Consider the following 15,541-nt stretch of genomic DNA (forward strand, 5'->3'; position numbering starts at 1 on the left):
CGCTCTCAGTTTCAAATAAGAAATTTTAATTTGTCCTTTAGAAGTTGCTTTTAATTTGGAGACTATGATTTGTAGTTGGTCTCAAAGAAGGTGCCTTGTGGTATCTTAGCAGAATTGGATGAAAAATAGGTGGAATGCCGTTGTTGCTTTTGGTTTCCTTTTTGTGTTTTAAGTGTTTTAAAATTTGTCATGTGGGTGCTGCCTGGGAGATCATTTAGCATTTAATGCTAACCTATATCGAAAATGATGTGATGAAATTAACGTATTTCTGAAATTTAAGCAATTAAGTTTTATCCAGCAATAATAACTGGAGATTGAAAGTGGCTTCATTTTTTTGTGTATCAGCTGAAAAGCTTTTGTTGAAAGTCTTCTTTCTGTGTAAACTCACCTGCCAGTACAGGAGAGGAAAGGCTGTGCTCAAAACCCCCACCTAGTACTGACGTTTGAAGATGACTATGCAAATAGAGCAGGGGAAGATAAGTCCACGATCAAGAGGTAATTTTGGATGCCTCTTCTCATGGATACCCTGCCCCTTCCCTATTTCTCTTTTATCTTTATTTTTTTAAGGTATCCCCAGAAGATCTGGGGCATTCAAATTCCCTTTGGGAAGCCTGGCACTGGGCAGGATTAATCACTAGCCAGGTCTTGGTTTGGGAAGCCTATTTCACCTCTTTGTAGTTTTAAGCCTTTGACAAGTGAAAGCTAGTCTAAAAAAGCTCTTTAAGTGTCTCACTTAAGCGTGTCCCAGGGTATAAATTATGTTCTGTTGGTAAAACATCCAAGCTGATGCACTGTTACAGTAAAGTGTTTAATTCCTTGCCAGCATTATCCCCTAAGCTTTTTCTGTAGGAGTGCTTGTGAGTGATAAAGCAGCAAATCATCATTTGAAATAATAATGAAAAAAATCCAACAAACGCCTAAATGACTTCCTCCTGTGTGTGGGCAGATACTGAATGCTTTGTTGTGACTCGGCTTGGTTACAGATGGGCTCTTACTTTGGCTCCTCCTTATGTGCAGTTGATCTGAACTCTGACGGGTTGTCAGACCTGCTGGTCGGAGCACCTATGTTTTCTGAGATCAGAGATGAGGGTCAAGTCACAGTCTATATCAACAGAGGAAACGTGAGTATGTGCAGGAGACGACTGGGTGAGGGATGAGGGTGTGGGTCTGGGCAGGGTAATGCTCGTGTCCTTTCAGCACTGCATGGTGAAACTCCATGTCTCAAAGAGTGGGGCTCTGGATGTCTCCAGCAGAGCACGAAGTCACGGGAAAACTCGTGTGGTGTCACGGTTTCCCAGACACCAGCCCGCATTCATCACAGAGCTGTGAATCTTTCAAGGAGGTCTCAAAGTTTCTGGTTTTATGTTGAAACTTGGTGGTATTTGTGGCTTTATGTGAATTTGATGCCAAAACCAAGTAAGAGTCAGCAGCTTTGACTGAGTTTCCTTTGTTTTGGGTGGTCACTAGGACCTACAAATTAGAACACAAATGCCTTGGGTTTAGGAGACCTTGTGAAAAGAAACCAGAGACTGAATTCATGTTATCTTTACATTATGCCCCACGTATAGACTCTAGAGGAAGTTCTTATCAGCTGGTATTGCGGGATTAAATGACCCAACAACAGTCTTGGAAAAGACTGAACTTTCTTGCATCAGCAAAAGAAGATCGTTCTTAGGTTGTGTTTACAGGAAGACAATGGTTGCTTATGTATTAAACATTTAATATTCAGGTCCCAAACCTGCTGTCTCCAAGTAGGAGTAGTTATGGACTGAGACAAAATTGACTTGCTTCATCAGTATTTCATGAAATTTATTGTATGGAGTTGTTTATGCTAGACTTGACACTCACCTCAAGTCCTGTAGGCAGGAGACTTCAGAATTGCTTTCGGTGTCATCTTCTTTTCTATTATCGCTTCTCCTTCAAAGGAGCTTTACTTTTTCAGTTGGATCCACAGGCTGTCCCCCTTACACTGCGGTGTTGCTGCTGGGTCCTCAGGGTAGGCTCCAGAAAACCAAGCAGATAATATCTAACATTTCCTGCTCAGTGAGAGCGTGCGTGAGTTAATTTTAATCTTTTATAAGTCAGCCAGGAAGCTAGCAGGAGTTTGTTACACACCTGCAGCAAGGATGACTTGCAGGAGCAATGGCTTGCAGGATTGTGCCTTTTGGTTTGGGGTTGGGATGTTTTAGACTCTCTTTTGTTCTGCCAGCACCGTTGCTTGCAGTGGATCAGAGAAAACTGTGTTACAGTACAAGCTTCTTAGTGACTTGAGATTTCATGCACTTTTTTTTCCTTTGCCCTTTCCTGTGAGGACTGCAAAGAAATGAGGCACACACACAGGCCTGCCTGCCTCCTCTTTGTGGTGTTTCAATTTCATTATGTGGGGTTTTCTTAAAGTCAGCAGCTCCCTGCAGCCAAGAAAACGATTTTATTACATCTTCCAGAGGGCACTTTACTCTCATTCACAAAAGAAGCAAAACCAAAACCCTTGAGGTGGGTACAGAGCTGGGTTGTGTAACTAAATTTTGTTTTCTTGTGGAAATCTTCCTTTCTTTTTGAGGGAAGACTGCAAGAAACTAAAGCTTATGTGTTTGACCAGAAAGTGGGTGGGCAAGAAATACCAGACCCATAAAAGGCACCTCATGGCACAGCAGTACAAAGCTATTTTATTCTGAACTTTCCTCTGCCTCTCTATTGCATTAAGTCCCTTTCCTTATTCTTCATTTCAGAAGGCTTTTGGGGGACTTTGCTTTAATCCTACTGTCCAATACTTTAAAAATTTTCAAATCCGTTTGCCCAAATGTTCTTTGCTTGGGGGAAAGTTCTCCTTAACTCGCTGGGGTTTAGCTGAGTAAGCCCAGACAGAGGATTTCACTCCTCAGATGGAGTCTGCCAGCAGAGCCAGCTCTGGGCTGTTACACTTTAGACATCTGGAAACCTTCATGAGCTCACCGAGCCCCATGACTGCATTAATTTACAGCAGCGAGTTATCATTCAGTTAATTTAGCATTTTAGTTGTATCACTCATGCACTCCCTCTTTCGCTCCTTAAAACAGAAGGATGGTTAAAACAGCAAATAAATTAGATTTTTGGTGCCCAGGCAATCGGTGTGCAGCGAGGGCGGGAGTCAAGCTGCAGCCGCGTCCCAGGTGCTTCCTGCAGCCCATGGGCAGCTCCCGCAGGGAGGGCTCGCCTCGCCCAGGGCTCGCACTGTTTCCCTGACCCTGTTTTATTTCCTCCTTGCTAGGGAGTGCTGGAAGAGCAGCTCGTCCTGGAAGGTGACGGTGCCTACAATGCACACTTTGGGGAGAGCATGGCTGCCCTCGGCGACATCGATGACGATGGCTTCCCGGGTGGGTGTTGTTCCCTCCTAGGTAATTTCCCTGGAAATGCCAGCAGGGCTGGCAGCACTGCCTGCCTCCTGGCGTGGCTGGGCGCCGCGTGGCATCCTTTGCTCCTCCAGACCCAGCCAGCACCTGGGCTCGTGCTAAGGATAGATGTGCTTGTGTAGCATTTGTTTGCTAAAACCTTTTGTAGCTGATTGTATTTGATGTGTGTTTAGTCCACGTCCATGCAGCTCACGTCCCGATCTCACTAACACTGCTTTGCTTTCCTTTCCTTGCTGTTGCATTTTCTTCTTCCCCGTACAGTTTATAAAACGCTTTAGATACCCCCACCCTGAACAAAACAGAAACCGATGTCTGATTTCTCTCTTCGTTCCCGTTTCTTTGTCTTCAAACCTTTCCAGTTTTGTTAACATATCCCATTCCTTACCATGAAGTGTAATTAAGAAGTTTCTTTGCATTCCTGATAGCATGTACTCTAATTTCTCTCCTTTGCTTTAATCTAACCCAGCTCCTTTCACGGGCTGCAGGGTATGAGGCCCCACCCTGAGACAGCAGTAGAGGGGAGCAAAGTGGTGATGCTGCCCTGATTGCTGGCACTGCAGATTAAGAGCTTCCAAACAAGGGCCGACTTACTCACTGTGTGCCTGGGTTTATTTCTTCCAGGCCACTCAGGGGGCAGTATCCTATTAAGCCTAACCCAACTTCATTGCAGGCTGCCCTCACAAATGGTGGGCACACTCTTCCTCTGCACTCGGATGTGCATCTGTGTGTTCTTGCTGCTGCTTGTGGATCGGGTGTGATGATGGAGAGACTGCAGAGTGAGCTGGATCAGTCTGGGGGTATGAAGCTGTGTGAAGGGGAAGAGTTTAATTTTAGCAGCTGCATAGTCACTAGATCCAACTAGGAGAGGAGAACGGGAGGTGGGATCACTCTTTTTGCGGGAGTTTGCCGTTAAATTGGACAAAGTGTGATTTGAAAGTGCACCCTCAGCAGCTTTTTTTGTCTCCCTACCTATCCATTTAATATACCTAGACTAATTCTGGAGCCTTATTTTCAAGCAAACTTGAATGTAGTGCTACAATAAATGTTTTGCTTTCACTGTCCTGGTTCACAAAGCTGATGTTCCCCTGTGCTGGAGATCAGGATATTATTAAGATTATTAGATTAACAACTTTTTGAGGATGGTTGCTGGTTAATAACCATACATTTTGATAACGAGCACATGTTTCTAATTAGGCACAACATAGCCACATGCGTGTACAAATCCATACATATTTGTGTATTTTTTTTTTAAGTTTAACATGAGCTCTTCATTAAATCAAACAGGTTCCTTCTAGCCGGTCACATGAGCTGCTGATCATCTTCAGCACGGGGAACTATTTTCCTACAGAGAGCTGGCTTCTAAAACTGGGGAAGAGTTGGATTAATGGCATGGCTTGTGACATGTTGATAATCTGTACTGTTTTCCAGATGTTGCCATTGGAGCGCCGCAGGAGGATAACTACATAGGAGCGGTGTACATCTACCATGGGGACGCCAATGGGATGGTACCTCAGTACTCTATGGTATGTGACACCATCGTTTATGATACCTGTCTGAGGTCACTTTCCCAGGGCCTGGCAGAAATAAACCATGTTTACGCGTCCCTTTATAGGGACCTTTTGCCTTATCATAACTCTACATCCTTTTCTCAGTCCCGAAGTTTGTCCATATCTATGATGTGGGGTAAAATTTTGTTAGTCAGGAGATATTTTTCACTGTCTTTTGTTACAGTTACCAGCTGTAGCTTCCTTCTGGAAGCAAACAAAGTTTTAGGGTTTGAATGTCGGTTTTTAGAGACAGTACTGCTGCAGAGGAGAAATGGACACCCGGGAGGGGTTGAGCATACAAATTATGGACAGGCCAGTGAGGAGTGGGGAGGTTCCACCTGCTTGCTGCAGAAGCAGGCTTAGTGAGCAGGAAGAAGTACTAAGTTTTCTTTTGTGCCCCACTGAAGTCTCTTTACCCATCTCGTTGGCCTTGGAACGTGGCAATATATCATGAGGCTGTTCTTGGGTGCTGTTCCCCTGACCGTTATTATGAAGGAAGATCTCAGCTGGGACGTGGCGTAGCATCTTGTGCAGAGATGACACAGTGCAATTTAGCTACTATAGGCGGGAAGCAGAGAAGATGAATTTATGCTCATGCTGCCCAACATGTGTCCCCTAGTCTCTGTCTAGCACATTTCCTTTTTCAGAGAGCATGAATCTTTGAGTGTTTGAAGTTCTGGTTGTTTTGTTTTGTTGCTGGGTGGGATCCTTCCCAGTAAATGAGTTTAATAAGGATGACAAGAGTTCAGTAGTTACAACTGGAGACTCTTCTCACAGACCACAGAAGTCTAGTCCTTCTTCTTTCACCGTGTATTATGCCATGCACTGTTTTTTTAGAAAAAGGGAAGTTAAATGACTATGGATACTTCTAAAATTCACTAATGTGTGGCTTGTGGAGGATTCTGCTTGTGTCTTGCTGAGAGACGCTGGTTGGGAGGTTCTTTGGCTCTGGAAAATCCTGAAGCTTACCAGCTCTTGCTGAAAAGGATTGGTTTCTGGTTTTGCTTTTTTTTGGGCATTCATGGGAAAATCTCATGTTTTTGAAAGATCAGCAGGGTGGGAAGGGAAACATCCTGTTTGTGATCTCTCCCTCCCCATCTGAGCAAGGCCAGCAGACGTGGTGCATGCCTCCCCACTTGGTCAGTGGGACAAAGGCCAGCTCAAGGAGGGGGCAGGGTCCTGCGGTCGTTGACTCTTGATACCATTCCTAACATTGTCCTGTGTCCTGAGGCAGCCAAGGGGACACCACTAATGGGCAGTGTCTCTGTGCCATTTCCCAGTGTCTGCTGCTGGGCACCAAACACCCCACCAGCTCATCTTCCACGTGCAACCGAAAAAGGCTGTGTAACAACTTCAGTTCCTTACCTACCCGCCCTGCATTTGAACCCAGAGGTGAAAGGCTTTGCTATGCCCCTGAGCCATCTTAATGCCCTGGATGAGAGAGATTAAGGGCGGGGAGGAGCTGCAGGGGACCTGTTTTCACCCTTTTCATTTTGTTAGCTTTTCTCCCCCCGCTTTTTGTCATTTAAATTGCCGATCTATGTCATTCCCTCTCATGCCTTCAGCAGTTTAGCAGTGGCTATGAGCAGAAGCATCTTAAGGGGCTGTGTGGCCTGCTGTTTTCATTCATGACACTTAAAAGCAGAGCAGTGTTATACCTCTGCCTAGGCTGTAATAGGCTGCAGATGTCCGCTGGGGTTTGCAGGCGGGATTTACCACCCTAGCTTGGACCCCTCTAAAATGTGATGCAAGTGTAACCTGGGGAGGAAGTTACTTCCAGTTGTCTTAATCTTATCCGCCCACGAGTAGGAAAAGGAGGAGATTGTACATGGCAGAGCATTGGTTTCCCTTTAAACCGGCTGTCACGACTGCAGGATGTCTTTCTTCCCCTCGAGTTGTCCTTTTTTCCATGAATTTCCTGTCTGACCTTTTGTCCAATATTATGCCCTTTTATGGGAGAGCCAGGAAAATCTGGCTACACGTCACAAGCGGTGAAACACCACCGACAGCCTTGAAATTACTTTGTGGGATAGGTTTCCTCTGTCTAACTTCTGCAGTCAGATGTTGGTTTGAGTTCAGGTCTTGCACTGGTGGTCCAGATTGAGAATGAGAGCCGGGAGACTTCTGATTAACGCCTTAGCAAATGAGATTTTGGTATATTAATTTGCTTCAGACAAAGGGATTTACAATTTAAATGTTTAGAGAAAGTTTTTGTGTTAGTAATTAAAAAAAAATAAAGAAGCTATGTTAGAAGTTAATTAATCTTTGCACTGGGGAGGCAGAAATGAGATACAGCTTCCAAACTGACACGAAATACTGCATAATAGCTGATGGAAACCAGAATTTCCAAGCAGGATGAAAATTAATCATTTTGACTTTGAGTGTGCTGGCAAAGTTTCTGAAAAGGAATGGTCGTGCAGGACTTTTTTTCAGTTAATCATCAATTTTTGTTAACATGCCATTTAAAACTTTTATTTACAGAAATATTTACTTTTATTTACAGAAGGTAATGCAAAAAAAAAAGAGACTGTCTCTAGGGTGCAGTTAAACTTCCTCCCCATCCAAGAAAGCTGTTTGTGTTCTTTATTTTGCTTGGGTCTGCAGGAGGGTTGTAACACAGGTGTGTTTTCTAATCCAAGTCAACTCCTAGTGCAGAGCAGAAGGGCTTCCTGCAGCCGACAGCCTTCCTGCCCAGGGCTGCGTGGGTGCGGTGCGAGCCTGCAGATGTGCGGCACTTCCAGCCCATGGAAAAGAGCCCCTGTGACCATGAAAATCAGGCTTGAAGTGTTTTTTGGGGTTTGGTTGGGTGGTTTTTTTTTTTTTTAGAGGATTCTTTGTGTTACACTCGTGTGTTTTCCGTTGCAGAAGCTGTCTGGGCAAACGATAAACCCAATGCTGCGGATGTTTGGCCAGTCCATATCAGGGGGAGTCGATATGGATGGCAACGGTTATCCAGGTATGTCCGCTACTCTGGCAGCAAGAGCGCTGGGGAAACGCAGCAGCAGGCTGACAAAACAGCGGAGCTGGTCGTGTCCAGGTTGCTGGTTCCTGTCATTGGGGGAAGCCAATGAGCGTTTTCTTCCCTTTCCCCTCTCTTGTCCAAAGCTCCCAATAAGAATTTGAGACCATTGCTTAATTCAGGTGTTTGGACAGTCGTGATGAAGGATCGTGGTATTAAAGCCAGGGATTTCAGTGTCTGGCCAAGGTTGAAAGTTTCTTGGAAGCTGATCAGCCATAATGCCAATCATAAGAAAAAAAAATGTAGACAATAATATAATAGTAATAATAAAAACTAAACCATGAGGTAGAAGTGAAGTAACATCACAGACCTAATCCTGCAGTTGTAATACTTATGATATAATGATTTTTGAAGGGCTCAACTGGCTGATTTAAGTCAAAAATACTTTTTTTTTTAGATAATATGCTCTGTAATTTAGCAACTGATTTGAGAGAACTGAATGCTATGTCTCCTTTGTTACAAAAATTTCAGATATGACTGTTGGAGCCTTCTTGTCAGACAATGTGGTACTTCTGAGGTGAGACAACTGTCTTTTTCATGCACTGTTGTCTTTTTGTCTGTTTTCTGTTAATTTCTTATGTGGACTAAGTCTGCCACCACTCCATTTCTCTCCCTAGTTTATTGTGGTCAGAAGCAGCAAGCTGGATTACTTTTTAAGCAGGACTTCAGGCATGGGTGATGTCAAAGAATACACGGTCTAATTTAACCAGCGTAGTGCGGGGGGACTGTACATAGGGCTCCCGGGGCTGTGACGAAAACAAAGGCTCAGAGCCAGAGGGAGATTTGTCGCATCTCCGTGCCTCTTTAGAAAGGTTGCTCTGAATTTGTAAAGAGGCTTTATTGTTCTTACATTTACATAAAGTAAATAAATTATGATTTAAGGGAACGCAGAGGGAGATTTGTTGCATCTCCGTGCCTCTTTAGAAAGGTTGCTCTGAATTTGTAAAGAGGCTTTTTTATTGTCCTTACATTTACATAAAGTAAATAAATTATGATTTAAGGGAACGCAGTTGAGCAAAAAGCCAGCTGCGTGTAACGCCAGGATGTAATTTTGCAAGTTATAATGGGACGCAGAATGAAATAGGAGTCTTCAGGGAAATGAAATACAGAGCCATTTTCAATGCACACAGGATCTGGGCTGCTGTTTCAAGTCTATGAATTAAGTGTATGAGTTCCATCTGATGAAGAGAGGTGTGACACCTTGGTTCTCTCCAAATTATGCAAGTAGAGAGTTAGACCAGGACTGGGCTTGAGTTGCACGGACCTGAGGAAGAGAATGGGAAGTCTGAATTTTGCAAGCAGCTCCGTTGTTACTATATAATAGAGAATCCTGTCGATACCTTGATGTCATTAGACCTAGAAGTCGCTAGGGACTCCCGCATCTTAATGGAAGATCCAGGGAAGTGGTGAGACTGGCAAGACAAATGCTGGAGCTGCAGAATGGGTGTGCCAGCCTGCTTCCTGCTCAAGGCAGAAAACACTTGCCTCTGTTTCCATTTGAATCAGTTAAAACAAAAAAGGGAAAATGAAAGGGGGGAAAAAACTCTCTTGAACATCAGCATGGCAGGTGGTGACATCTTCTGGAGATTTTTCTGTTCCTTCGTGGTGCACACAGAGAAAGCCAAGTGCTGCCTCTGTGAAGAGGTGTGCCGTGCCCCAGATGGGATCTTGCAGCCCCACATCTCAAACCACTGCGGAGAACTGCTTTTTCCTCCTGCATTGTTATTGCTTGTGGGGGTGGGGAAAGCAATCTGAAAGGCTTGCTGCGATCTTTAAATCAGCAGAGATGGCAGCAGCAGGGTGACCTCTGTCCACGCGTTCAGTCACGCTTGCGTGCTTCAGAGGAGACTAACGCATTACCGGCCGGCTTTGTGGGCAGCCCGATTAATTGCTGCTACTGCTAATTTACAGCGTGTCCCTCATACTGTTTAGATTCAGAATAGGATAAAGAAAGCAGCTTGGTGGGTTTTTTTTGTTTTTTTTTTTTTTTTTCCCCCCTCACCCCTCCAGAAGCCTTTGTGAAATCCTTTGGCCAAAACCAGCAGATGTTTTGCCAAGTGATATTAAAGGCTTTGGTGGAAGCCGCGGTGACTTGGAGCAGATCGTTGTCATTGTATTGCTCGCGTGTGTGTATGGCTGTTTGACAGATTTTTTTTTTTTGACTTTTTTTTTTCCCAGTGAATAACCAAGTGAGCTGATGTTAAGGAAAAATCACAATAGTGCATCATGGCTGGAGAAAATTTTTTCTAGGAGAAATATTTTTCTAGATCAGTCATAGCATTTCCTCTTTCATGTCTCCCCAAGCATTTGGAAAGAAGTTTTTTTGGAGGTGTGAAATGATCCTAGGAAGCTCACTCTTTTTCCTCTTCCCGCACCACCTGCATCACTGTATATGTTTCTAGGATTAGCATTTACCTTCATCCTTCATCTCAAAATGTGAACTTGTGCTGTTACTTCAGGCTGTGGTGACAGTCTCAGCAGCTGGCTTGGAGACTGATGTGAATCTCGTTCCAATCGATATGAATTAGGTGTAACCACAATCCCTGTTCTCCTCTCCCCTCTCTCCCCTGCCCCTAAATTAAGTGGCTTGTGGAGTGAGAGTCCTGAAGTGGTTTACTTACGTGGTCTGGCCTTGCACGGCTGCTGGGACTGCCTTAGAAGTGAATGTGCTGGTTGCTGCACATTTTTTTTTTTCAACTCCTGGAGTTGGTTTTGGAAGAACATGTTCATGTTGAACACATACAGAATTGAAACCACAAAGAATAACACTCGTGAATTTTTGGGCTGAAGTCCTGCGCCCATGTGTGGCTCTGGAGAGCCTGGGTTTCTGGGCTGCTTTTCCCAACCAAGCTGGTGGGACTTCTGTCCTGTGTGAGAAAGGAGATCCACCTGGGCCCTGATGGCACTTGGCTTGCTCTGTGGTTCTGGCCAAGGTCTTCTTCAGCTGGGAATAGTTGTAGCAGTAACCTGGTGCCAGAGTTGCATGGGTAGAAAGCTTTCTTTCCTAGTGCGCTGGGTAACTCTTGAAATAGTTCAGCAGCATGAAAAGAGCGTTCAATCCCTACCACTCGCTGGGAGGGAATTAGCCAAATGCTCCCTCCTCCAGAAAACATGAATGTGCTGTCTGTTATCCCTCTTACACTCTCAAAAGAATTATGTATGAATCCATCTCCTACCCCTGTGCTTCTTCCTTGACTTTCAGGTCACAAATCTGACTGTAGACCATATTCTCTGGAAAGCTAAGGTCTCTGCCTCCCTGTTCCTGACCATCCAGGCTGCCTAGCAAGCAGTCTCACTCGCATAAACTTGTCCTTAGTTGCCATTGTGCTAGTTTTGTTATCCTCTTCAGTCATCACGAAGGCTTTATGCAGCTCTTGCTGGAGGTGATTGTTACTATATACTATCAGTTTCCCCAGCTGCCTGCCTGCAGCCTGTATCCCAGCTCTAAGCTTCGAGCTGACATTAGGGTTTTCATTCAGACACTAGTAGTCCTTGCCAGTGAGGTCAGATGCTAATTTATCTTACGGTTCAAATGCACTCTCTTATTTTTCATGCCTGCTTGAAACCGTGCAGGTTACCAAATTTGTATTATTTTCCTTTGGCTGATCACTTCCCTTTGAATTACCACTCACTTCCACTTCTCTGTTGATCTCCAGGTCCAGGCCTGTCATTACCATGGACATCTCCATTTTCCTGCCTGCCTCCATCAATATCACAGCTCCTCAGTGCCACGATGGCTTGCAGCCGGTCAACTGCCTCAATGTCACAGCATGCTTTCGCTTCAGTGGCAAGCGTGTTCCTGGAGAAATAGGTAAGGCACCTCGTCAGCCCCGGGCAGGGGCATGCTGGCAGGTCGACCTGAAGTCGAGGGCTCCCTTTGGAGTCAGTAACAGACCTTTTATATGAAATAAGTTGTTCTAAGGTGAAATGAGGTGAGTTGGGCTCCTCCAAGAGGAGGAGGTTCCCTGGGAACCTTCTTGGCTTGTTTTTACCTTCTCATGAGGCTGATGTAATACTTGGGGCAGTTTCTTCCGCAGTGAAAGGAGGGATATATCTCCTTGGGCTTGCTGCAGGAACAGAGAACACAGAGCAACTGATGCTTTGTGAGCTCCTATTCCCTGTTTATCTCCCAATAGCACATTTCTGTATTCGTATCCTCTGTCAATGCTATCACTAAGCAGGTGTGGGTTACTCCAGATTAATAGCTTTTGAAAGTCTGCAAGAAGGTCCTGAGACAGAGCGTTATAAATCTGAATTCCTACCAGACCCGAGGGAATCCTTTTCTGTACATCGTTTTCTGTCTGTAAAGTGATTATAAATAGCCCAGTATTTTACTGATGGCAAGAATACCTTCCAGGTTGGTTAGTCTCTGTAGAACACATGGAGTTTCTCAGGTGAATGTAATTTTATAAGGTGTGTAATTGAGCAAGCCTCGGCTGCACTGGGTATTACTTATGTCTTGTACATTCCAATGGTTACAAGTCTCAGATATGGTGTCAAGTGGTATGTGATAGAGACAGTGTTTCTGAATACCATAAGGTCTGGGTTTGTTTAGTTCAGCCACGGTGTTTTACCTTTGCCATGCTTTAGGAATGACAGAGGACTTGCAGCGTGCTGCTCGGGGGAGATACCTCAGCCTCACAGCGAGCAGTGGGTCTGGGATGGAGCTGGGGGAAGCACTGCGCCTCCTGCTCTGTGCCCCTGCCTTTCTGAGCTGCTAATTGAGAAGGGTGACAGTTGCATCTGTGCATCCCAGGACAGAGAGCCTGCCGTAGTATTTGGATTTTAAACGAGTCAGAGAAGGAAAAGGCTTCTTGATAATTCTCCCGCTGTTCACATGGAGTGAGAACTACAAGCTGCTTGTTAAAGTTGCTCTCTGCAACTTGGCTACCAGAACAGCTCAAAGTAGAGCTTCTAAATTTAAGATTCCTCTGGTTTCTAACATATTGGTGCAACTGAGACCTCAGTTTCTATTGTTGCACTTTTCCTTCCTCATACGTGATGACTTTCAGCAGACAAATACATGCATGTGCTTTGGTGAAGTTTTTCTTGTACTGCCTGCTACTCTGCCAGTTAGGAAAACACTTATCTCTGAGTGCTCCAGGGGGGGTTAATTCCTTTCTGAAAAGCACTGAATAGATTTTCTGAGTATCAAGGGGTTTTTATGTTCTTCAGGGTACTGTTTAATGTTTCCTTTGCTTTAATTTCCTATCTCTGGACCTGTGTCTCAGAAGTGAGCTGCCTTTTTTTTTCCCATCTAAATATCTGTTCCCCTTGTTTGCAAAAGACCTATCTTCCTCTTCGTCACGTCTTGTGAGAGCCAGTTGAGTTCCCCTATGTTCTCACACAAACTGTATTCCCAATAATTTATTGTGTTGAAAGCACATGTGCATCATCTTTGAGTAATGTCCATCTCATTACAAGGAATTTTTTTACTATTAAGTAGATGATTATAAAACTTCCACCATTGTCCTTTTATACAATGCTTTTAGCAAAGTGATGTGTCTTGAAAACATTGCAGCCAGAACTATCTGACTGTATAAAACTCCTTGGGGATATGATTTGGATAAAGTATCTTAAAATAAGCTTTCAGGCTGTAATCTAACAGTCAGGCCATGTTAATCATGTTGCAGTTGAAGAGATTCAATTATCAGAGGGAGGAACAATTCATGGGAATATAGCAGAGGTTCCCTCTCCTGCCTGGTTAAATGTGGGGAAAAAATAGAATACCCTCTAAGTACATCATTGTCCAGTTGGGTCTCTGAAAGGCGTATGGAGGCATTAGAATGCCATGTCAAAGTTTTGTGGCTCAAAGCATTGGGATCGTCTCATATTCAAATGTCTGGGGGCGGTCTGTGAAGTCAGAGGGCGAGAACACAGGAACACCGCTCCCCTAAGGCTTGGCAGCGCGGATGCTCAAGCTGGATGTCTTTCTTGCTTTTGGGCAGCTGAACTTGGTCACCAACTACACAACGTTTAGAAACTCAAGCTGAACACACGGGCCACATTCTTCTGTGGCAAGTACGTGTCTTCAATGCTGCTTTGAATGTGTGGCTAGTTTGTTAACTGGCATGTGAGGGAAAGCTGCCTTCATCTCTAGCGCTGCCTCATGCTTGCATATACACCTTCTCCACCCTCCTTTTTGCTTTTTTTTTTTCCTAATGGTAGTTGCTTTACTACTGGTCATGTCACAGCTGTCTGAGGATCTGTGTCTACTGATAGTGCTCGATACTGCCAATGACAGTATGATTGCCATCCATTTGGTGGGTGCCGATGGCAGCCTGTGGTCTTCAGAAGTGTGTATTTATTGCTGAAATGTTTTCATCTGAACAAAGAGCCATGCCCAAGAGAAGCATTTGCTCGGCACTGTGTGCCAGGCATTGTCTGACCCTTCGCTCTGCCTCAGCGCTTGCTGGAGAGCTGAGCCTCTCGCGGTATGCCCACCAACAGAGACAGTCTCTGGTACGTCTTGGGTGTGAGAAATATGGCATTTTAAGTTTTCGCTCCTTCTCCTCGGAATCTCTCTTGGACTGTTCCTCCCTCACTCGAGGGGCCATTACTTTGTCTCCCCTGGGGTCTCTGTGTCTGCAGGGAAGGCAGGATGAGAGAAAGTCCTTTCCTAGCGTGGATGAGGAGGCTTCAGACTGTTCAGACTGAGTGCTTCTGGGTGACCAGGGCAAGAAGACAGAAGCTGCTGGCATTTCTGCACATCAAGCTCTGCTCCTGCATTCATCCCTGCAGGAGAAGGGCAGTAAACTTGTGCCTCAGCCTGGATAATTACCTCTGCAGTCTGGAGAATTTTCCTCTGCAATAATAGCAACAACAATAATGATAATGCCAGTGTGAGAATTACGTGAGTGATAGTGGCTGTGAAAATGAAAAGTTCTGGGCATTTAGCTCTAGAGTTATGCAGATGCGCTGGAAAATACTTTGAAGTTTCTTGTGTACTCTTCATTTCAGATGTTCATCACTTGTGTGTTGATCCATTTAGTCCTCGTGTCCCAAATACTGTCTCCTGAAGGACTGGTGTGAGATTCAGTGTGGGCTAGTAGGTTGATCCAAAACCTGACAAAAGTGGACGCTCCTCTTCTTACCTGTATCCCGCTGTAGTTTGGTGCAGGAGTATTATTTTTGCTTTCTTTTGTTTTCCCAGTCTGCCCAGATGCAGGCCTGAGTCGGTGCTACCCTTTGAATGTCTCAGAAGCAGGGATGCTGTAGGGAAGTTCAGTGCATGGAGCATGAGGATGGCTCCCTGCACGGAAGCCAGGAACAGCACTGTGAGAGAGGATTTGAAACGAGGTTTGAAGTCAGGGGAAAAAAGAAAGCTTTTTGGAAGAATGTCCTATGTATGTTGTCATTTGCTAGGTCAATTTCGGTTTAATACTTCTGTTACTTAAGAGTCTTCTCTGCAAGCGAAGTTCATGAATCATTTTCTCCTCATAGTTACTGGTGGAGATGGCAAAGAAACACATTCCTCTTCCAATGGCTTTTTGTTATTTTTTATCAAGTTCTTAATTTTCTCCATGTGATGCCTCCCCCCCATGAATCAGTGCTATAACTAAGAGAGTTTAACGAGCACTTACGGA

The 15,541-nt window shown here is 44.7% G+C and overlaps 1 protein-coding gene across 1 annotated transcript in view; it reads left to right on the top strand.

The window, feature by feature from the left end:
* The window catches only part of LOC104490539 (integrin alpha-9-like), a gene marked incomplete at its 3' end in the record, with an annotated part of 50,835 nt that overhangs the window by 31,984 nt on the left and 3,310 nt on the right, over window positions 1-15,541 (top strand). The window contains exons 9-14 of the mRNA XM_010132838.1: window positions 984-1,121; window positions 3,248-3,353; window positions 4,818-4,912; window positions 7,802-7,892; window positions 8,427-8,472; window positions 11,612-11,766. Coding sequence (XP_010131140.1) covers window positions 984-1,121; window positions 3,248-3,353; window positions 4,818-4,912; window positions 7,802-7,892; window positions 8,427-8,472; window positions 11,612-11,766 — 631 coding nt within the window. The remainder of the gene's footprint in view (window positions 1-983; window positions 1,122-3,247; window positions 3,354-4,817; window positions 4,913-7,801; window positions 7,893-8,426; window positions 8,473-11,611; window positions 11,767-15,541) is intronic.

Source organism: Buceros rhinoceros, unplaced genomic scaffold, assembly GCF_000710305.1.
Source record: "Buceros rhinoceros silvestris isolate BGI_N320 unplaced genomic scaffold, ASM71030v1 scaffold9183, whole genome shotgun sequence".
Taxonomy (NCBI): domain Eukaryota; kingdom Metazoa; phylum Chordata; class Aves; order Bucerotiformes; family Bucerotidae; genus Buceros; species Buceros rhinoceros.